This window comes from Eleutherodactylus coqui, chromosome 1 (genome assembly GCF_035609145.1).
Source record: "Eleutherodactylus coqui strain aEleCoq1 chromosome 1, aEleCoq1.hap1, whole genome shotgun sequence".
NCBI classification, from domain to species: Eukaryota; Metazoa; Chordata; class Amphibia; order Anura; family Eleutherodactylidae; genus Eleutherodactylus; species Eleutherodactylus coqui.
In genome coordinates this window covers 207,071,905-207,094,870 of record NC_089837.1, presented here as the reverse complement: position 1 = coordinate 207,094,870, position 22,966 = coordinate 207,071,905, and the positions used below count along the sequence as shown (strand labels likewise).

At 42.8% G+C, this 22,966-nt stretch overlaps 1 protein-coding gene across 3 annotated transcripts in view; it reads left to right on the top strand.

Moving 5' to 3' along the window:
• The window catches only part of SASH1 (SAM and SH3 domain containing 1), a 203,897-nt gene that overhangs the window by 31,893 nt on the left and 149,038 nt on the right, over positions 1 to 22,966 (top strand). For all 3 annotated transcript variants that reach the window (XM_066605454.1, XM_066605455.1, XM_066605453.1), the window contains exon 2: positions 6,241 to 6,369. In XM_066605454.1, coding sequence (XP_066461551.1) covers positions 6,241 to 6,369 — 129 coding nt within the window. The remainder of the gene's footprint in view (positions 1 to 6,240; positions 6,370 to 22,966) is intronic.

Below are 22,966 nucleotides of genomic sequence, written 5' to 3'. Positions count from 1 at the left end.
ATACAGAGCACATTCATACAATAAATGAAAAACTATCCTACAAAATTCTTCATCTGTATACAAGGTGACTTAAAAAGTTTTTACATAATTTTACTCATGTAGAAACTTTTTTGTCACACTTTCGTTTGGTGACATTCAATATATGTAAGGTAAAGTCCCCTGGTGCAAGCACCGAGTCATGACTAACTCCGAGGGTGACGTCACATTGTGACGTTTTCTTGGCAGACTGTTTTTGCGGGGTGGTTTGCCATTGCATTCCCCAGTTGTCTTTTACCCCCCAGCATGCTGGGTACTCATTTTACCGACCTCGGAAGGATGGAAGGCTGAGTCAATCTTGAGCCAGCTACCTGAACCATGCAAGAATTAAACCCGCAACCTTCAGGTCGTGAACGAGAGCTTAGGACTGCATTTCTGCCTATATGTACTGAGGTGTAAATTCAGCAATGATGTGAAAGTGATATTCATCACATAAATCACTGTATAACTGTGTTTCCTTAGGTCTCCATAGTCTATAATGGTTTTTAGTCTAAAGGTGCTCACACATATATAAAACTAAAGTTGATGAAAATATGTGATTTCAACCAAAATGATTGTTTGTCTGGTAAAATTTAACAATTACGGATCCTTTTAGCTGACCAATGTCAAAACCATCATTGTCTGGAAAGATGTCGGTCACATTTGAAAGTCTTCGAAAATTTAATTTTGACCCAGTGTCGGCCAACATATCTGACCAGTTTGAACAATTGCATTGGCCGATATACGCTAAAATGTGGATGACTACATAAATGAAACATTTGTTCTCTAGACAATCATTCCTTGATTTCAACCATCAACCCACGTTATCTAATGTGTATGATCAGCTGAAAATCAGAAATGATTCATTGTGAGAAATATGCCGTAATACGTGGCAGAAGTCAACTTTTATCAGTCAGTAGGATTTGTTCTGTTGTATGGACAGATAAATTAGGGGACTGTTACATGTATTAACTGAGGGAGAAAACTGAATTTCCTGAGGAAATCCTGAACTGGGCGAGTAAAACCGTACATATGCCTTTATTACGCACATACCTGGACCGAATAGCAGGAAACTATTTTTTTTCTTAAGGCTGTGTTGGAGTAGGACAAAATTACTTTGGACACCAGTAGTTTTAGTCATTTCCCATGCTATTTAAAGGCTGAAGAGCAGGAAAATGTAGGAAGGAAGGTCTAGTCATAATGGAACTGCATGATAAAATATAGTGTGTCACACATTTATAGTGTCAAAACAGGTAGCATTCGGTAAAATATAGTCATTGATCACTGTTTTGTGACCCACCCGCTCGTTTTGGCAAAACTTTTCAGAATACTGCCTGCCTTCACATTGTACATGATCCCTGTCACATTTCAGTATTATACTTAATTAATTACTTATGGTCATGTAATCTCAATTTTTAACCAGCTCAGATCTGCTTGGGGTTATGGATTCATTTTCTAGTCAATTTCTTAGTTTGTGTGATGCTGTTACATGGATTTACCACAGATGATGCTTAGAGAGGGATACAGACACTCCAGTCACAGTTACTAATGATGATCACACAGCTCCTGTCACACAGTTATAGTAGAGGAGATCACAGCTCATCCTCCTGACTGTATACCTGTGGGCTGTAGCTTATTTAGGTGACTATAGAAAGCAATGATAATTAAATGTGTCCTCCCTGCTGACAAAAATGCCTTAACTAATGTGGACCTGATGGATTATGGGATTGATTGAAAGTAAAAGTTAAAAAGTTTCAGCCTCGTGATGATGCCTGATAAGCATCAGGCAGGAAGCTGCACTGTAGGGAAGTGGCTAAAATATACAGAGAAGACCTCAAAAGCTTGACAGGGAATCGGGTGAGGTTGGGCATAGATGGAAACATGTGTTTTCACTGGAGTGGCCCTTTAAATAATATCAACAGCATTATTTTTCAGGATCTGCTGAAGCAGTAATTTTCATGCCCAGCTTCTTCTCTAGGGTATCTCCCAGTCAGTTTATAGTGGCAGTAACACAAGATAGTGTGTGGAAATGTTTAGGGAGGTGTGAAGTCTGCTTTTGAAAGGTCTAATCTTCAATTGGAAAACATGAAGGATTATCAGGTTTAGCACTTTACTGACAGGTAAAGTGAATAATATTGATTACCCAGTGACAATGGCGCCTGGAAAGCAGTGAGATATATAGGGCAGTTATTAAAGTTGATGGTGGCAGAATTATGGCACTGTCTTTGTTGCCTAGAACAACCAATCACAACACTGGCTTCATTTTTGAAGAGCACTGTAAAAAATGAAAGCCACGCTGTGATTGGATGATATATCTTTTAGGTAGTTCTATAAATCTCCCTCGATATGTTGGAAGCAGCAAAAATGGACAAGTGTAAGAATCTGAAGACTTTGACAAGGAATAAATTGGGATGGCTAGACAGCATAGCTAAGATGGCCAGTTTTGAGGAAAGGAGGAGGTGGGTTCCCAGTATTGAGTGGTTAGAAACTGGCAAAAGTGGTCCAACGAAGAACAGCAAGTAAATAGGCAAGAGGGTAATTGGCACCCAAGGCTCATTGATGCACATGGGGAGTGATGGTTAGCTCATCTGATCCAATCTCACAGAGCAGCTACTGTTACACAAATTGCTGAAAATGTTAAGGCTTGCAATAATGGAAAGGTGTCACAGCCTGCTGCGTTGCATACTGAGTACACTCCGTCATGGCAGTGTTGGTACCTTGACCCAAGGCAACAAGTTAGGTTCCTGCTTCATACTTGTTATAATTCCCAAGTGTGAAGCAGTTTATGCATATTTACATCAAATGGGGAGGTCCTTGGTATTTTTGGTGCTATAGTTGGAACAGGGGCGGGGCTTAAAAAATGTACTGCGGTTTAGCATTTAGATATTAATAGGTATAAGCATTATATAAAATGATGGTAGTGATGTGTTTAGTTGCCATTGTCTTGTGCTTACTTACTGAGCAGTTTTGCCTGCGGTATGGGTGACCTTTGACATTTAATAACCGTAGCATTTGATCTATTGTAATTTTGTACAGTGTTCAACACTATCAGAATGCACTTTCCTCTAAAACCATGATTTAGGGTGGTGTCAGTTCTGTGTCAGAACTTCTGGACGGAATTTCCGTAACAGATCTATTATAGTCAATGGCGCTGTTCGGTTCCTTCTAGAGACCGAAGCATTCAACCGCAGGGATTCCCCTTTCCTGCTCCCCTAACTAGTGTCTGTTTTTCTGTTGCAATGTTAAACAATTGGCTCTTTCATTTGGTCTTCTCCAGTGCTGTTACCTTCATGTCCTAGCATTCAGTATGACAAGTGCTGTAAATAATGCGTTACATTATGAACCTAGCGTCTGTTAATAGAGATGAATGTCCTCCCTAGTAGTCTTATGCCCTCTGGCACTCTATTAATGAATGCTGCGTATCTATTGACCCTAGACATGCTCTTTAATGAAATGCTGGTGCTAGTGGGGATCTATTATGTATTGTTGTAGCCGTCATGTCTTGGAGATAAATAAAAGTACAGTATTTAGAGCTATCTAGCATGACAAAAGTTAATTTCATATTTCCAGGGATTATTCTGATTGCCAGATTGAAGTCAAGAAAGAATTTTTTCCCTTAAATGGGGAAAATTGGCTTCTATCTCGTTGTTTTTTTTTTGCCTTCCTCTGGATCAACATTGGGGGTAATAGACTGAACTGGATGGAAAAATTGTTTGCCCAGACAATATTAGTATGTTAGGGATGCCTAATATGACATATAGTAACATAGTATGTAAAGCTGAAAAAAGACATACACTATATGGACAAAAGTATTCAGACACTGCATATTTTTCAGAAAAAGTGCTTTATTCTTCTATTTAGTAAGGTGTCGCCCTCCTTGTGCTTGTATTACAGCGACAACACATCGAGGCATACTTTCCACAAGTTCTCTGTAAGTCTGGTCAGGAATAGCTCGCCATTCCTTGTGCCAGGCTGTGAGAAGAGATTGTTGTAAGGATGGGCGTGGGTGGCGGTGTCATACCCGTCGCTCCAGTTCGTCCCACAAGTCCTCGGATGGATAAATGAATAGTTATTACAAAATGAGCAGCTTTTTATTTTACCCATCCCCTTCCCAGCATACCGTTCAGCAAACTCAGTATTTGCATATTTAATGATTTTCTGCAGTGTCCAAATACTTTTGTCCATATACTGTATATAACATCTGGCTGCCATTTTTCACATGCTGTAATGTTGGCCAAAAGTTTTCTATTTGTGGATATGCATGTGCAACATTTTTTATATATTAAAAGAAAAAACAAATAAAAACCTGTTGTCAGCCAGTTCATTACTTGTGCAATATTTTTGTATTATTTCTGCTTTGCTAGGTGACAAAGTCAATCGTTCTTTGAAAAACTACTATGAAAATAGATTATTGTTAAAATTCTGAATTATGCCACCCAAACAAAATTGGAGAGATACTCCAAGGCCCCCTGTCACTAGCGATATTCTGCCGCGCGGGGAGGGGGGGGGGAGCAGTGACAGGTCTAATAGGTAGGCTCACTGCAGAGAATCGCGGTAATCGCAGCATGCTGCGATTTGAATCCTACGAGCGGTGAATCGCTATGATTCTTCGCTTGTGGACGCTAGTGCTGCACTTTCCATAGTAATCCTATGGAAAGCTTTTACAGAGCGTGATCCGTGGGCAATTTATCGCCAGCGGATCATCACCCATGGACAGGCAGCCTTAAGGGAAGCTTGATGGAAAGCTTGCCATTATAACTATTCATTAAGGAGTTCTTCAGATTCCCCAATAATTATTATTTTTGGCTTTTTTTTAATATGCTAAGTGGCAGTCTAAATATGTACTAACGCTTGCTTAGCAATACAAGGTACAGTGATGAACCTAGGAGTTCTGGATGTGTCGATCATATTGACCAGATGGGATGGCCAGAGAAAAAGAAATATGGTTTCAAATCTAAAGGGGCCGGATGTCTTGGCCATATTTTTTTAATGATCCATTTACACGTAACAATTGTCGCTCAAAATGTATTTACACAAGCTACAGTGCGCGATAATCGTTACGTGTAAACTTGAAGCTATCGTGCACTTTTCGTAAGTTTTTCAGCCTGCTTAAAAATCATAGCCGATTCGCTCGCTTCTCATTATGTCTAAACGCTCCCCGCTCATAAGAATATGAAGCAGTGAGCGATTCCCAGAGATGATCGGCCCGTCTAAGCATTCTGCATGACCATGAACAACTAGTGGTGACGTCATTTGCTCAAACGCTCATTCCAAGGAGAACCATCCTATGTAGAAGGGACATTATGAGCGCATTTTGAGAGAATGTGGACACTATATTGTTAATACTATAGGAATTTCCCTACATATATTTTTTTAAATGTATGTCTTTTATATAAAGTTACGCACAGCGACTTCTGCAGCCTGTGGAAGCAACCTCTGACCTTTACGATCCTAAGAAGGAACTTAGTATCCTAATATTTGCCGGGCTGCATGTGGATTCTTGACTTCTCACTAGAAACATCCCCTTCAAATAATATGAATAAGCAGGAGATTTGACACCGGCATTGTTCTTAAGTGGATTACTTTGGCTATGCACTAGCTGCTCTGTGCCCTTTGGACCCATTAACAGCTCTCTGGAAGCATAACTTAGTGATAAGTGCTGCCTGGACTATGGATGAGAATCCAGCCGTGTAATCACGCAGCGTGTTCAGAAAGTATGAGGTACCTGCGTATAACTTCAGTATGTAGCAAGACGTAGACTTGTTATTTCCAAGACTGTGGCCATCGTCACTGCACACAGCCGCAGCAGATGTATCGGATTAATGGGAAGAAGCAGTAATATCCCCATTCCTTGTTCATTGTTCCAACTACATTACAGTGCAAGGGGAAGGCAAGGACTTTTTTTTCAGTTTTAGCCATTTTTCCTTCTATAATGCTGACAAAACAAAAAATGCTTCCATTTTGATATAGAAGGTCCATTATGTCCTCCCAAATACATTTCAGAAGACTATGACATAAGAAAACAAATATTCATCTTTAGAATGCAGTGTGCCAAATCACATCAATAGCATTTGGCCTGAAGGGGTTAAGACGGAATGTTCTGGACCGTTAAAAAGGCTGCAGGCTATAACTGAGAAGACCTCGTTGGGGTTCATTTCTAGAATACGCTATGTAGATTGAACTTTTGCTTTCTGCTCCCTGACATTGTGTTTTCTCTGCTTGTAGGATGGTTCGCTGGGAAACATTGACGACCTCGCTGAACAGTACGCCGACTACTACAACACCTGCTTCACAGACGTGTGCGAGAGGATGGAGGAATTACGCAAGCGCCATGTTTCCCAGGATCTTGAGGAGGTAAGGCACCAAAAATTGTTTTACATCAGTTTATGGAATGTCGTCAAAAGTAACTTCAAGATAGTTTCCTCTAACTTGATTTGCGCACCATGTGAAACGTATGCTATGAAATGACCATTGATGTTATTATATCAGCCTGCATGAACTTCTCTACCCTGAGAAGTTTGGCTTTCCCTAGTTCCCAGGAGAAATTGGATTTACTGTCTTGAACTCAACACCTAGTAGCCCATTTATCTCATTAATACAACAATGCCGGGCAAATGCAAAGCAATCAAGGGGAAACCTAAATCCACCCGTCCAAATTCTATTCCTTTATGGACGCAGGCAGCATATACCTGTTAACAGCCTAAAATGCGTGAGCGTTCAGACAACAAGGCGTTGGGGTCCAGACTGTGCAGAATTATAGGTTAGATGGCGGGTAAAGTTCTTTACCTTAGAAGATACATTTTATTTATTTATTGGAAGTCAGAGGATACATTGTGCATATTGGTATGCTCAGTCCGTTTCTGTATTATCAGGGATGGGTAAACTGGCAGAAAAAAGAAGTTTTAAAGCAGAATTTTCAGCTTTCGGAGAGAAAAAGCAATTTGTGTAAATCGCTGACGACGTTTAAATGTTCAAACATTAGGATTGTAATTAAGCTGATGCTCGTCTTAGGGATGATTTGTTCTTACAACCTGTTCTGTTCCATTCACGTTTGGAAGCTGCAGATAGCGCCGCTGGCTGCCCGCTCTTCAGAGCACAGAATCTTACTTACAGATAAGTGAAATAAAAGTAGTCTATAAATCAGGGCAGGCCGCACCTGATTTATAACTCACTTAATGGAAGACAGCAGCGCATCTGGGGATGTGCTATGCATTGTTCTTAGATTAAAGTGGAGGCTGCGCCTCTTATGGGGAATCTGCTCATTAAATATGACTTTGCAGTAGCACTCACTGCCTCAAACTTAATGTTCAGGTGATAGAGGGGGCCTGGTTGGCAATCAAAGGGTGGTTGTCTTTTGAAGTACCCAGCATGTCCAGTGAAATCAATGAACTGCCCATTGGTTTTAATGTGACTTATTATTACGCTTCTACTTTCCTGCAGCTTTGTCGCAGGATAAAGCATCACTGAGCGCTGAGTTCCCCGCTGATCACTGGGGTCATTTTATCTTTTTGCTTTATTTATTGCTAGCCTCTAATTCACAGCTCTTGAGGGTGTGAATCGACATATTCAGAGCTCTCCCATGCATATAGAACGGGGGAGCTTGACTGCTGCCTTGGCGCCACGTGTAGCTCGCAATGCCATTCTATGCAACTCCCAACCATCTAGACGCAGAAGTGCCTGGGTGTGGCTGCTCACATATAGTTGGGTAAAAGAGGAGTGCCATACAGCTCAGGATCAGGGACGGGCAAGTACTAATGGTGCAGTGTAATAGCCATTGCTGGGTTCCCCATATACCAGGGGAATGGAGTACTTTGACCCCTTTTTAACATTTCAGAAAGAGGTATATGAGTTAGGCGATCGCTTGAGCGATAATCGTTGCGCCTAAACGCGCGGCCATCGTTCACTTTTCGTGCACTGTTAGCTGATCGTTAAATACAGTCCAACCTAAAAATCGTTGTTCAGCCTTATCAGCAGTTCTCCACGGGTAGTGCTGATAGCATTGTTTCCCGTTGGAGAACAAAAGAACTGAAAGCTGATAAGAGCCCACGGGCTATTAACTGCATTCAGCTAAAAGTTTCATTTGCACACTAAATTGCTCTTAAGTAGCTGAGTAGCTACTAAATAGTTTATGATCACAAAATGATCGCTCAAAGCTCTCACTCAAACTGTCGTTTGAGCGATCTTTGAGCGATCATCGGTCTGTGTAAATGAGCCTTTGGCTGTCTATGGATGCCGATGCCGCTCTCTCTGTCTCAGTTTATGGGAATTCTCAAATGCTAGACCATACAGTTGTCATCTCCATCTATTTGGAGTGCTGACTGGGGAAGAAAAGGACCCCAATATAAGGTGGGAGTCCTAGAAGTGGAACCTGCACCTATCAGGCTTCTATGACATATTACTAGAGATGAGCGAGCGTACTCGGAAAAGCACTACTCGCTCGAGTAATGTGCTTTATCCGAGTATCGCTGTGCTCGTCCCTGAAGATTCGGGTGCCGCTGCAGCTGACAGGTGAGTCGCAGCGGGGAGCAGGGGAGAGCGGGCGGGAGAGAGGGAGAGAAAGATCTCCCCTCCGTTCCTCCCCACTCTCCCCTGCAGCTCCCCGCTCCGTGCCGGCACCCGAATCTTCAGGGACGAGCACAGCGATACTCGGATAAAGCAAATTACTCGAGCGAGTAGTGCTTTTCCGAGTACGCTCGCTCATCTCTACATATTACTCATTTAGTTCTTGTTTATTGCTTTGGTTTTTTTTTCAATACTTTTTTTTATTGGGTTTTATAGTAAACAACAAACAAAAAAACCCTGAAAGTTGACATATTTGTTGCGTTAGAATACAATTACTGTGACATAGATATTTTAAACCTGCAATGCATTGCTGCACTTCGCCACAAATGTCTCGGAAGGTTATGCCGCTTTGAGTTTTATTGCGGCCCTTGGGGGTGGTTCAATATGGTAATGTGGTCCTTGGGCCAAAAAAAGTTGCACACCTTGTTCGGCTGCGGGGACTTCCCGAACAGAGCAGGAAAGTGGAATCCCCAACGCAGGTGGAAGGTAGGGAAGTATTTAACCTGAAGTAGCAGTAGATAGCAGACATGTGGCAGTAGATGGAATATTAGTTTAGTTGATGGATAAATAAACATTGGCACATACCTCATAGTAACGGCTCCATTTTATTTTGCTACTGTAACATTGGAACAATTAGTGTCTTACATCAGGCGGCATATTTATTCCTGCCAGTTCTTTGCTAATATGCTTAGTGCCAAATGCTGCTTGTTATCCTCTAATGTAATTTGCTCAGCGTGAGTTACATTTTTATTTACACTTACATATTTATTGGAAGCTATTACTGTACACTTTAGTACATCAGCGCCGACTATAATATTAAACAGAATTGCCCTGCTGCTTTTTGCATATCGATGCTTTTGTTAAGCTTTGCAAGGCATGAATTGCATTAATGTGATCGTGCTGTATTTGCTTCTTTAGGAATTATAAAGTTATTTAGTAGTTCTGCTGTTCAGGTTGTGTGTATGAAAACAGCACTGTGCGGGTGAGACTGGGAGGGATGGCTGAATTAGGGCTTCTATGCCAAAGTACAGTAGAGCCAGTAGGAGCAGCAGCGCAGGAGCAATTAAAAGATATTTAGCTAATTCCCCTGCCAGCGTTGGTCCGGTGATGTGGAAGAGCGCTCAGTAGCAGTACAGGGTGTTGCAGTAATCAGCATTCTTCCTGAAGAAAGGGACGGGGATTTGCTAAGTTTCTGTTAATTGTTCCTGAGTCGCTGCTCCTACCCACTGTAGCTTAGTTGCTCCTACCTGCTGTAGCTTAGTTGCTCCTATCTGCAATAGCTTAGTTGCTCTTACCTGCTGTAGCTTAGTTGCTCCCACCCGCTGTAGCTTAGTTGCTCCTACCTGCTATAACTTAGTTGCTACTACCTGCTGTAGCTTAGTTGCTCCTACCCGCTGTAGCTTAGTTGCTCCTATCTGCAATAGCTTAGTTGCTCCTACCCGCTGTAGCTTAGTTGCTCCTACCCGCTGTAGCTTAGTTGCTCCTACCTGCTATAGCTTAGTTGCTCCTACCCGCTGTAGCTTAGTTGCTCCTACCCGCTGTAGCTTAGTTGCTCCTACCTGCTGTAGCTTAGTTGCTCCTACCCGCTGTAGCTTAGTTGCTCCTACCCGCTGTAGCTTAGTTGCTCCTACCCGCTGTAGCTTAGTTGCTCCTACCCGCTGCAGCTTAGTTGCTCCTACCCGCTGCAGCTTAGTTGCTCCTACCCGCTGCAGCTTAGTTTCTCCTACCCGCTGTAGCTTAGTTGCTCCTACCCGCTGTAGCTTAGTTGCTCCCACCCGCTGTAGCTTAGTTGCTCCCACCCGCTGTAGCTTAGTTGCTCCTACCCGCTGTAGCTTAGTTGCTCCTACCCGCTGTAGCTTAGTTGCTCCTACCCGCTGTAGCTTAGTTGCTCCTACCCGCTGTAGCTTAGTTGCTCCTACCCGCTGTAGCTTAGTTGCTCCTACCCGCTGTAGCTTAGTTGCTCCTACCCGCTGTAGCTTAGTTGCTCCTACCCGCAGTAGCTTAGTTGCTTCTACTCGCAGTAGCTTAGTTGCTCCTACCCGCAGTAGCTTAGTTGCTCCTACCTGCAGTAGCTTAGTTGCTCCTACCCGCAGTAGCTTAGTTGCTCCTACCTGCAGTAGCTTAGTTGCTCCTACCCGCAGTAGCTTAGTTGCTCCTACCCGCAGTAGCTTAGTTGCTCCTACCCGCAGTAGCTTAGTTGCTCCTACCCGCAGTAGCTTAGTTGCTCCTACCCGCAGTAGCTTAGTTGATCCTACCCGCTGTAGCTTAGTTGCTCCTACCCTCTGTAGCTTAGTTGCTCCTACGCGCTGTAGCTTAGTTGCTCCTACCCGCTGTAGCTTAGTTGCTCCTACCCGCTGTAGCTTAGTTGCTCCTACGCGCTGTAGCTTAGTTGCTCCTACCCGCTGTAGCTTAGTTGCTCCTACCCGCTGTAGCTTAGTTGCTCCTACCCGTTGTAGCTTAGTTGCTCCTACTCGCTGTAAATGAAAGGCATAAATTGACTGCGGGTCCGCGGCTAAATCCAAGTCAAAATCTGCACCTCTGTTGTGGGATTTGGCTGTTTTTTTGATTACGGAAATGGCTATGTGTGCACGTACATTTAGACTCCGTTTACACAGGGCAGTTCGGTTTCAAATAAAATCGCACCAAAAAGTGCATTTTTTTAAACTGTTTTTGCACCATTTTACTAGAAGTCGGGCAAAAACACACAAGGTTTTACTGATAACACTTTTTGGTGCCATTTTAATTGCAACCAAACTGCCCCTGTGTTAGTGGAGCCTAAGGATGTGTTTACACATTATAGAACTCCTGCGGATTTGTTGCGGATTTTTCTGCAGCAGATCCACAAGCTAATCCACAGGTCAGGGCTCTTTCACACAGGTGTCGTTTTCATGCCAAATAGGTAGGTCAAAAAATCGCAGCTGACTGCACGTAAAATAGCGTGAATGAGCGATATCCAGGCATCCAGCCTCCAACTTAATTAGTGGTGAAATTGCCCGTTCACGCGATCAGGAACTGTGTGTATGTGGTATCCAGCTCTCATAGGAGTCAGTGGGAACTCCTGCGTAGCACGCACCAAAGCTAGGTCAGGGCCTATCTGTTCATGCAGCACAGACTTTAGATGCGAGCACTGTAGCGACGCATGTCCTCTCTTTGTTAGGTGCAAGTTTTTTGCGTGTCTAAAATTTCTTCATCTGAACGCTTTTATAGGAAACCATTAGATCTAATGGACGCATTTTCCCCCCCGTGCCTATTCTGCGTGAAAACAGCGCCCATGTGAACAAGGCCTTAGAGTTGCAGTACAGTCACAGTACGAAATCTGTAGTGTTTTTTCCTTTCTCTACATGTAAATGAGATTTATTTTAATCCTATTTACTTTGATAGTAAACTTATCCGCTGTGGAAAGTTCAGTATATTCACAGTGGAATTCTCCGCATAAAATCTGACTCCAAAAAAATTGAGTCAAAATTTGCGTCTTTTTACACATTTTTTGGCGTGGATCCGCATGTGGAATTTCCTTTGTCAGTGGGCAAAATCCGCATGCGAATTCCGACGCAGAAAATTGTGTTTCTATTGGTGCGGATTCTGACACAGCATTTGGAGTGGATCTGCAGCAGAATTAACCCCTTCAATCGAAAGGGTCATTTTACTATAGATCCGCACCAAAAGCCATGTGCAAATCCATACCAAGTGGTGCAGATTATGATGTCCTTTTTGATGTAGATGTGCACCAAAATCTGCAGCACAGAATATATTGTGTGAACGTACCCTAAAAGAAAAGCTGTCTTTGTTGCCCATAGCGACCAATCACAGTGCAGCTTACATCTCTAAAGCAGCTGAGGTAAAATGAAAGATGCACTGTGATTGGTTGCTTCGGACAACAAAGACCGTTCTTCTTTTAGGCAGTTCTGATGAATGAGGTCCAAGCGAACTACTATGTTAACATTGGAAAGAACTCCTAACAATATAAGGCTGTGTTCACACAAGTGGTTTTTGTTAGCGACTAGCTGCTCCGTTGTGGAAAGAAAACAGACATGAAAAATGGAAGCAAACAGATAACTTTACGTTTACTTCTGTCTTCCATTGATAGCAATGTTAAAAAAAAAAAAGGTGTGTTTTAGTTCGTTTTTTTGGAACCAGAAGCAAAAGTGCAGCGGTCTGAACTTTTGCTTCAGTTTTAGGAGAAAGGGTGTTTTTGCTCGTTTATGCGCAGGAAAACCCCACGCAAAAAATGTAAAAAGTAGAACCTATTTATTTCAATGAGTTCATTCTCACTAATTTTTTTGTGCACGCTGCTGTTTTGTGCGTATTTGTGCACCAAAGAGCCCCATATGGGAGGTGTGCAAACACATGTCTGCAGGTGCGGGTATGCGCTAAAGTAGCTTCACATGCCCGCGATCACCGGCAGCTTGTTAGGCTAATTAGCCGATAATATCAGGCAGGGTAATCACTCTACCCGTGTGAACGAGCTCCGTATTTGCGCAGACACAAGCGGTGAATACGCTTGTTCACTGCGCAAAACAATTGTGCAGTAGTGAGCGTATTACACTACTGGTTCAACTGTCGAAGCCCTAAAGCTGCCTACACACGGGGAGCTCGGTATCGGGCTGAAAAACTCGTCTCAACATCACGCCGGCCACTGTGCTTTTTCATTGTGATACGAGGCGTTTTTTTTCTTTTTTTATAAAAACGCCTCCCATCACCTCAGTAAAGTAGCAATCCTCTAGTAGCTATCAGCCACGGCGGGGGATCGCCGACTGTTTCCCATTGTTTTGAAAACCATGGGTGATGTGTTCTGAGGAACACAAAGAGATAGAACATGCCCTGATTTTGTATATGACTCCATGCGATTTTCTTGGCCGTGTGAAAGGACTTAAACAGACAGGTGTATGCGCTAGCACGTTCACCGCTACAGACCATATTGGCACATGAACCACTTTTTGTGTTTTTGACTATTCAAGCTCTGCGTATTGCGTGCAAGTTAAAAAAAAAAAAGCGGGAAGATATGTCCGTCCCTATCTTTCTCGCACATAGAAAAACTGCATACGGGAAAGATAGGGCAAGGTGCGAGAATGGCAATAGTGGGAACAACGGCATTAAAATCAGTGCTTTAGTTTCGTCCTGTTCTGCGGCTGTGATTTTCACGCCTTCAAAACTGAACCCAATCAAGAGAAGCCCTAAGGAGCGCAGAAACCAAATCTCCCCGTTTTTGCATTATCCTGTCAGGCTAAACATCGTTACGTTCAGTGTGGTTTATGTCGTCGTCGCATCAGTCATGGGTGAACATCCTGTTACCGAGCGTGTATGCCTGCAGAGAAGATAAAACGAGGTAAAAAAGGTTTTCGTACAGATTTGTATCTCTCTAAGGTCCCCTTTACACGGGCGTATTTCCTCATGCACAATACACAGAGAATAGAACCCATTGATTTCAAAAGGTTTGTTCACACGAGCAGCTAAATCTCGCGTTTTCTCATCCATTCAGATGGCTGACTGTCTCGTATAAATGCTGCAGCCCGGAATTTCGTCAGCCAGGGAGAGAGAGTTTAGCGCTGCTGAACTCGCTCTCCCCCTCCCTTTACCGGCTGATCATGACAATAGAAGCTCCCATAGAAGCTTATGAGAGCTGCCGACAAAGGGAGGGGAAGGGAGTTTAGCAGCGCAAGACGCTGCTAATGTCCCTCCCCCTCCTCTTAGTGGAAACTCCCATAGACTTCTATGGGATTGCAGCAAGACTTATCTTTTCCAGCCGTGCGTAAAAGTGTCCGTCCAGAATCCGCAGCATATGCGCTATCTTTTCCGGTCGGCCGATTTTACGCACTGGAAAATCACCCATCTGAACGAATGCATTGGAATCCAATGCTTCACATGGTCGCGATTTTTGGCCGACGTTTTATCGCAGCAAAGTAGCAGCGATAAAATGTTGGTGTGTATAAGGCCTTAGAGCGTTTAGATAGAAAGAGGCATCGCTGGAGCACCAGCTTCTCGCTCAGCGCTTCACCTTCTACACAGGACAATTATCTCTTAATTTCGTTTGTGCGAATTTAGAGTAATAATCGTCCCATGGAAATGGCGCTTAGTCTCGCCACAGGACACAGCCAAATTCGCAGCTGCGGAATTCCACATCAAAATCTGCTGGTCCAACTGTGGATTTTGGTGTGGAATGTACAGCCACGTGTTGTGTGTCATGCAGCTCATTCCGCCAAAGGTTTTTTCCTCACCCTTTTCAATATTCATGCAAATTTGGGCTAATTTTCAATGATGACCGCGTAGGAGCTCTGATGAGAAATGTCCTACATACCGCGGACTACTGCTTCTGGATAGTCCCTTCGCCATGCCCGAACACGGGATTAGATGGCTTTGTGCACACTTGGGCGCCATGACCCGTTCTCCGCAGCATATTGAGAATGTTCTAATATAAGTAGCGGATGCCGGTTGTCTGTGAATGTGTTCTTCCTGTGTGCACTTACACAGCATGCGGTGCCTTCAGCCAGAGATCCATTAGGCTCCGACACCGCACGGGTTCATCCAATTTACGGCAATCAGCACTAGTCCTACATTGCTGTCAGCTCTTCAGCAGCCGGGTGGTTAACATGAATTTTAATAGGATATCTGTTTGATTCCTAGATCCTTGCAGTCGTCGGCACATCACAGACAGTACTTTGAAGAATGTTACTTACGTTGTTCCTGGCGTAGGGGGTTGACTTCATGCCGGTTATTATAGTATTAATTGGCTGCATCTCCAATAATATTCCATGTACAATGCTTACAATGGGGTCCTTCCATCATGAGTTTCATAAACCAAATGTCCGATACCTTATAGCATCATGGCTGCTGGGATAAACGCTTGCTGTCAGTGAATAGGAATCCATCTGGTAAAGGTTCACAGCTCTTTACGTATAAGCCATGTATGGGTTTAATTTGGATAAGGACAAGTGTATTAGAAAATAATAACTTTTTTGTACAGTAAGGGCCCATTCAGATGGGCTTATTTGGGTTGTGCTCCAGAATTTTGAGTGCAACTAGCATTGGACAGCACACAAATGCATGACCGTGTTGTCCAAGTGGTGGGGGCAGTGGACTTTCAATGTCCTACTTTGATTAGGGCATGCAACCAATTTTTTATATATTTTTTTACACGGACCATAGGCGATTTGGCCAAGGTGAAGTGAATAGCGTAATTGGTCATAATGCCTTATATGGATTGCGTGTCATGAATAAACACTACACACGCACTTCGTCACTATGTTTTGAGTTGAGATCGAAATTTCAGTCCTCTTCCAAGAACTTTTCTTACATCACATATTTTACAGAAGTCTGAATGACCGAAACACCAGATTCTCTACTTGTATGAATTTATGTTCTCTATTCCGTCTCTGATGCTTCTCTATTCTCCCTTCCTCTTTGTGATGTTATTCATATAGAGACATATTATGTAGGCATGAGAAGCTAAATAATGGGTATCCACGGAGGAACTAAGGCCTCATATCCACAGGTATGAACGGTTTTTCTGTGCAGAATCTCGCAGCCGATTCCACCCGGCCTGCAGACATGAGGCCAAAAAAAAAATTTTACTCACCTGTCCGGACGCTGCGGGGCTCTCCTCTGTCGCAGCCGGATCTTCTTTCTTTTGCACGGTAGATGCGCTCGGGACGCCGGCGATATGCTGCACGTGCTGTGCCTTTTTTTTTTTAAACTCCTGCTTTCCCGCAGATCCGCGACACAGCCACAGTGCCATCTGCGGCTGTGTCGTGGATTGGATGGCTTCCATTGGCTTTAATGGAAGGTGCAGGAGCCGCCCGCGCGTGCAATCCACATGCCGGAGGAAAATGACATCCGCAGGTATTTAATTACCTGCGAGTGTCCAATCACTCCATATTGGCGCAGATCGCATGCGCAAGAGACTTACACAGATTTTGTAAATCCATTTATGCCGTAGACATGAGGGAGAGGGAAATTTAGGAAATCTTTATGTCAGAAAACTGCTGTAGAAAGTTGCCAATTTTGGTGCAAGGTTGAGATTTTTCAGCCTTCTGTGCCCAGGAAAAGAGCAACAACTTGTAGGGGAGGGCATGGATGCCCTGGACCATTACATTTATGTATTATTTATATTAGAAAGTGGCAAAAATTTGCCAGAAATGTACGTCTACTTTGGAACAGGCGTACATTTCTGTGGTCTGAGCACGGAGCTGCCAGGGATGCACTTAATACATGAGAAGGCATGCACCTCTTCATTAATTAAGCATAGCATGCGCTGGGGAAAATTATACAAAGCCCAGTGTCAGAAATGCTGGGCTTAGTAAATTTCCCTGTAAGTCTCTAATATAGTAGTAATTGACTAATGCACTTGGGGTCTTTAAAAGGTTAGCAACGCTTCTTTCCTATGAATGGCGCGACTGAGATGTAAATACCTCTGCAGAAACAAGATTGTATCTTCTTGATTGTAATACTTTGGAACTGAAGAGGTTAAATGATTTAATTGTATCACAATAATAATATTCTTCACTTAGCCTAACATATATGCTGGGAAAAGGTTCTGTTGTATACGTTAACTTTTCCGTAAGCCCCCATTCATGAGATAAAGGCCACGAGTTTGTGCTCTCTGGCCAGTATGCATTGTTTTTTGGACTGTGTACTAAAGCGTGGCAGACTGCGACTTCTTATACAGAAGGCCACGGCAAAAAAGGTATACAGTGTGGTATTTACACAGGGCTCTTGTTGAAAGCACAGGAGCAATAGCCCCTGGGATGGTTGTTGGACGCTAATGCGCCTCGCAATCACCCCACATAAAGGTACCTTTAGGTTATGTGAGCATAGCCTAATAGACAAACACAATTTACTGTTGCATTGTTCATGTCTTTTATTGAGTACATTAAGTAAACATCCACAGTCTAGGGTGAAAAGTTATGGGTGAACTTCTTTGTTAATAACTTCCATCAAGAAGTATTTGGCAAAAGGTGATTCACGGGTGTTTTGCCCATTAACTAAAGGCACACAAAGCCTGGTTTCTGATGAATCTCTTTACCTCCAAAAGATTGAGTATGCTCTTTTCAGGTTATGTTTTGACAGTTCAGTTTTGGTTTCATCCTGGTTTCGGTTTCCATCTTCCATACAGAAAACTTCATGGAGCGGAAATTAAGATGAGCTGGGATGGAACTATAGGGGTGAATATGTGAGACAGAGATCTTTTTGGTCTGCATCTTACATATTTACTTCTAATGTTCCAGCCTACTTTCTGTCTCCATGTTGTTTTCTACATAGAGATAGAACTGACACTAGACAGCTGAATGTACTTTGAAAAGAGCCTTGGATGTGAACTATACCTCCATGTAATCAATGCTCAAAAGACTTCAAGATGTGCTATAAAGACAAATGAAGCTGGAAAAGGCTACAAAAGCATTGCAAAAGACCTGAGTGTACATTGGTCCACGTTAAGACAAACTATTAATAAGGCTGAATGCCCACGGACAGATTATTACCGCCTTTCCCGCGGGCGAAATCCGCGTGTAAATTCCACAGCTATTAGGTTTTATTGAACCTAATAGCTTTCTGCCTGCCAATGCTTACATGCGGAATTTACACGCGAATTTCCGCGAGCGGGAAAGGAAAATGGAATGTTCTCTTTTCCGCGGATTTACGCAGTGGGAGGTCTCCATTAATAATAGCATTTTAGCAGGCCCTTTTTTGTTTTTAATTGCACTACTCCCGCGGTGTAAATCTGCGGGTGTATCCCGCGGCACTCGTGGGCATGAGCCCATAAATGGAGAAAATTCAGGAATCTTGCTATTCTCCTTAGGAATGGACATACTTTTAAGATCACTTCAAGAGTATGAGTATCCCAAGGTTAGGAAGAACCCATGAGTAACAGCAAAAAACTTGCAGAAGACTACAAACTGCAAAAACTTTTGTTCAAGTGTCCACTATTAGAAAAACACAGAATAAGACTTGTGTTCATGGAAGCACACCGCAACGGAAGCCGCTGCTCTCCAGTAAAAAAAAAACATTGCAGCCCATCAAAAGTTTACTTGAGACCACCTGGTTGTTCCACAATGCTTCTGGGGAAATGTTCTATGGACCTAGGAGATGAAATTTGAACTTTTTAGCACAAATGCACAACACTATGGAGGAAAAAGAGCAGTGTACACCAACACCAAAAACACTACTCCAACTGTGAAACATGGTGGAGGGAGTTTGTGTGTTATTAGTTTAGTTAGATTGTATTTGCCTATAACTGAATTAGATACAATCAGACCACACTTTATTCCTAATCATTGCAGACATCCAGGTAGTTCCAAAGATTTCTCGTCCTTTTTTTTAGCATCTGTACACGCACCCTCTGAATTGTAAGGCGCCATGAAATATGTTGGTGCTGTATCAATTAAAGAGTATTATTATATATTCCTTAATGGATATATATTATCTGTAGCCTGTATGTACATGAACCGGATTGGAATCTGCAAGTTTTTTAATTACAGTTCTAGGTTTTTGTGTGTGTTTCCAACGTCTGCGGGCAGCATTTATAAAAAGGGTGGATCGTTCCAGTCACTCGGTAAATATAAAAGGCTCTTTGTTAATGAAGATGAAAAATCTACCTACGGATTTGGTTCTGAGTTGTTATGTGCATACAGTCTATATGTGTAGAAGATATTCATATCATTGACTAAAGAGTTTACAGTTTTATCGGATGGATAAAAAGGAGGTATTTATGTTCCCCCTCTTGTGTCTGACTACACAGGAAGCAAACAGCGGAGGTAGAAGCAAGTGATACAAACTATCATTTAAAGGAGTCTCGCTGTCCCCGGTTGTGATTATCCAGATCTGACTTTTCACCAAGCTAGTAGAGATATCCCAGATGACGGCGTACAGTTTACTACCCTGCACAATATATATCCATGGGACTAGTCAGTGCTTTTAGTACATTAACGCCCCATATGCGATGAACCATGATATGTTACATAGTTACTAAGAGAAATAATAATAGTATTCTGTAAGACAACTGCAAGAATAGATCAACAGAAAGGTCCCACAATGCACCTTCTGCAGGAGGGCGTTCAGGGTGGACCATGGGTGTAGCACATCTATTTGTTGTGTGCTTTGTGATAAATGAGTCTAGTCTCCATAGGAATGAATGTAGGCGCATGAGACATTATTGATGTGTGAGCTGGACTGTATTCATTACTAGACCTCGTGTGCTCTCGGGGCAATCTGTGGTTCACAACCTCAGACAGATCTATGATGAGTTGGGGACAAGACAATAGGAAACTGCAGTCCCAGAATTACACCGTCATCCCAGTTGTGGATTTATTTATTGGACCTTGTTGTTTGAAGTTCTGCTGTACATTGTGGAGCAGACAATGTGTATACAGGTACTTGCTCTAGCTGATTACTAGTCTAAAGCCCCCTATACACGGATGATTTGCATGCACATCGCTCCTTAGATTAAGTGCTTTGCATGATAATTGTGCAGTATGAACACATGATAAATATCTGATCAGATCTTTCATGCACACCATAAAACCATCTTTGGTCTGCAGCTGCAGTTTAACCCCTTACTGACCACCAATATGCTTTTTTTTATGACAGTCTCTAATGGGCTTTAAACTGTACATACATTTTTTTAAGGCTTCTTTCACACGAGCGCATATCGGCCGGCTGTTTTCACAGCCGGCCGATATACGCTACCTTGTTAGTAAAAAATCTGGTGAATCAGCACACAAATCAAACGTTTGTGCACCCTTTCATATGGCCTGGTGAGGCCCGCGCAAATGCGCCGAGCTCACCAAGCCATCGCCCATTTTCCCTCCCTCCCCATGGCAGGCTCACCTCTGTTCCTCCCCGCTCGTTCTGTGCAATGGGAGGGGGCGGGTTGGGGGGCGGAACTAAGTGCCAGTCCGCCCCGCCTCCTCCCATTGATGGCTATGGACAAGGGGCAGGAAAGGGCGGGCACTTAGCTGTGCCCCGTCCCACCCCTTGTCCATAGCATCAATGGAAGGAGGCAGGGTGGACCGACGCTTGGCTCCACCCCATCCTGCCCCCTCCCATTGCACAGAACGAGCTGGGAGGAACAGAGGTGCTAAACTCCCTCCCACCTACGGCCGCTGCCATGGGCTCCCATAGGAGCCCATGCAGTGGCTGACGTATTCCGGCCCAATACATAGTTCCAGAACTGTTTTGGGTCCGACGTAAAAATGCCCGGCTAACCCAATATAGCGCCGTCTCACAAATACATCCATGTGATTTGATACATTAGAATCAGATCACAGCTCATATCGGCTGGCTGTGAAACTGCACTTGTGGGAAAGAAGCCTAAGGCTGTAGCTTAGCTGACTATTCATAGCCAGGCTCCTGCTCTAATAGCCAGGAATGAAGAAACCTCAGGTCCTGGCAGCTTAACCCCTTACATGTCACAATGAATAGCAACTGCAGAATGTAAGCAGATGATAGGGGAAGGGGGCTCCTCCTGTTACCCATCAGCACCCTGCAGTGTGATCACAAGTTACCAACGGGTTCCCATGGCAGCCAGAAGCCTGAAAAAGGCCTCTGTGTGCCATGTAACTCACCCTTTTAGACCCTGCCTCTGGAAGAGTGTAATAAGCTGTTGTCATAGGTTTAGTAGACTGCAGTACATAAGTAATGCAGTGTACTATTCTAGTGATCGAACAATCACATCTGCAAGTGCTCTTCGGGGACTAAAAAATATCAAAAAAGTTCAATAATGCTTAATTTAAAGAAAATAATCTAGTTAAAAACAACAATTTGCCCCACAAAAACACCTTTTCTTATTTATCTCGCATGGTCAACGCCGTAAAAATAATTAAAAAGTAATGCCAGAATTGCTACTTTTCTTTTGTTCGCCTTCCAAAAATGTAAAAAAAAACAATCCAAAACTCACGTGTACCTCAACATAGTACCAATAAAAACGACAACTCTTCTCACAAAACACAAGAAGTCATACCACTGTTGTCAGAAAAATAAAAATGTTATGGGTCTTAGAATGTGGCAATGCAGATTCAATTGTTTTTTTGTTTTGTTTTTAAAAAAATCATGTTTTTATTTAGCTAAAGTAGTAATAAATCTATATAACTTTGGTATTGCAGTAATCGTGCTGATACAGATAAGTAAGTTATTGTATTAGTTTTACTGAATGGGGAACACAGTAAAAACAAAACCTTAAAGTAATTGTGGAATTTCTGGCTATTTTTCCCATCTGCTTCCAAGAAAAATGTAATTAAAGTAATATAACATATTATATGCACCCCAGAGTGGTGCCATTAAAATATACAGCTTGTCCCCCCCACTAAAAAACACTTCTATCGCCATGTCAACGAGTTATAGCTCTTGCAATGCGACTATAAAAATTACCTGGTCCTTAAGGTACAAAATAGGCTGGTCACTAAGACTGGTCTCACATGACCGGATTTCAATTACGAAATCCGCAATCGTCACCAGCGCGGACAAACTGCGGTATTCTGCGCCAATTGAAGAACTACATGTAGGCATAAAAAATCAATCCATGATCAACTCATGTAAACAGGCCATCATTCATCTATGAAGGATGGCCTGTTTACTGTAAATGGAAGCGGGCGGGCCAGAACTATCCCCAACCCACTCCTCCTCCATTCACTGAGCGATGATTGCTTCTATGTAAAAGCACAGGAACAATGATCATACTTCTGCGCTGAACATTGATCCTATGGAAAAGAGCTCTTACTAGGTCAGTCAATGTAGCCACACCCCATAGATATAATCCTATTGTACCAGTGATGTCAGCGCTGTTCCCCTGCTATTAGGCGCGCCTTCATCATTTGTATGCTGTAAGTGAGTAATCAGCGGGGTGTACAATTGATGTCAGTGCTGTGGGAGTAGGAGGAGGTAGTATCACCATGAGTTGTTCTAACTCTCAGTACTGCTGCATCTAACTAATTCCACTCTGCTACAACTGCTTCATGATAAGAATAAGCCCCAATCAGACAGCAGGATTTACTCAGTATTTTGCATTAGTGTTTGTAAGCCAAAACCAGGAGAGCAGCCAAAATACAGAAGAGGTGCCAATTTTTCTAGTATATTTTTCTATGTAGGTTCTATTTCTAGTTTAACCTTACAAACACTGATGCAAAATGCTCAGCAAATACTGCTGTCTGAGTGGCGCCCAAAGCCTCTCTCAGATGAGCGTATTTTATATCCGTATTTTATCTGAATTTTGCGGACTGTATTACGGGTGTAATATACTATTTCAAGTCTATGGAGAATGATTAAAATGTAAATATGTCCTGTTTTGCAAAAATGAGAATAATGCCAGTGGCTTCAAATAGGGATTCAGTACTGTTTCAAAATACGTCTGTGCAATGAATATTGATAAATATGCCTTCATGAAAGATTAAAAGGTTAAACATAT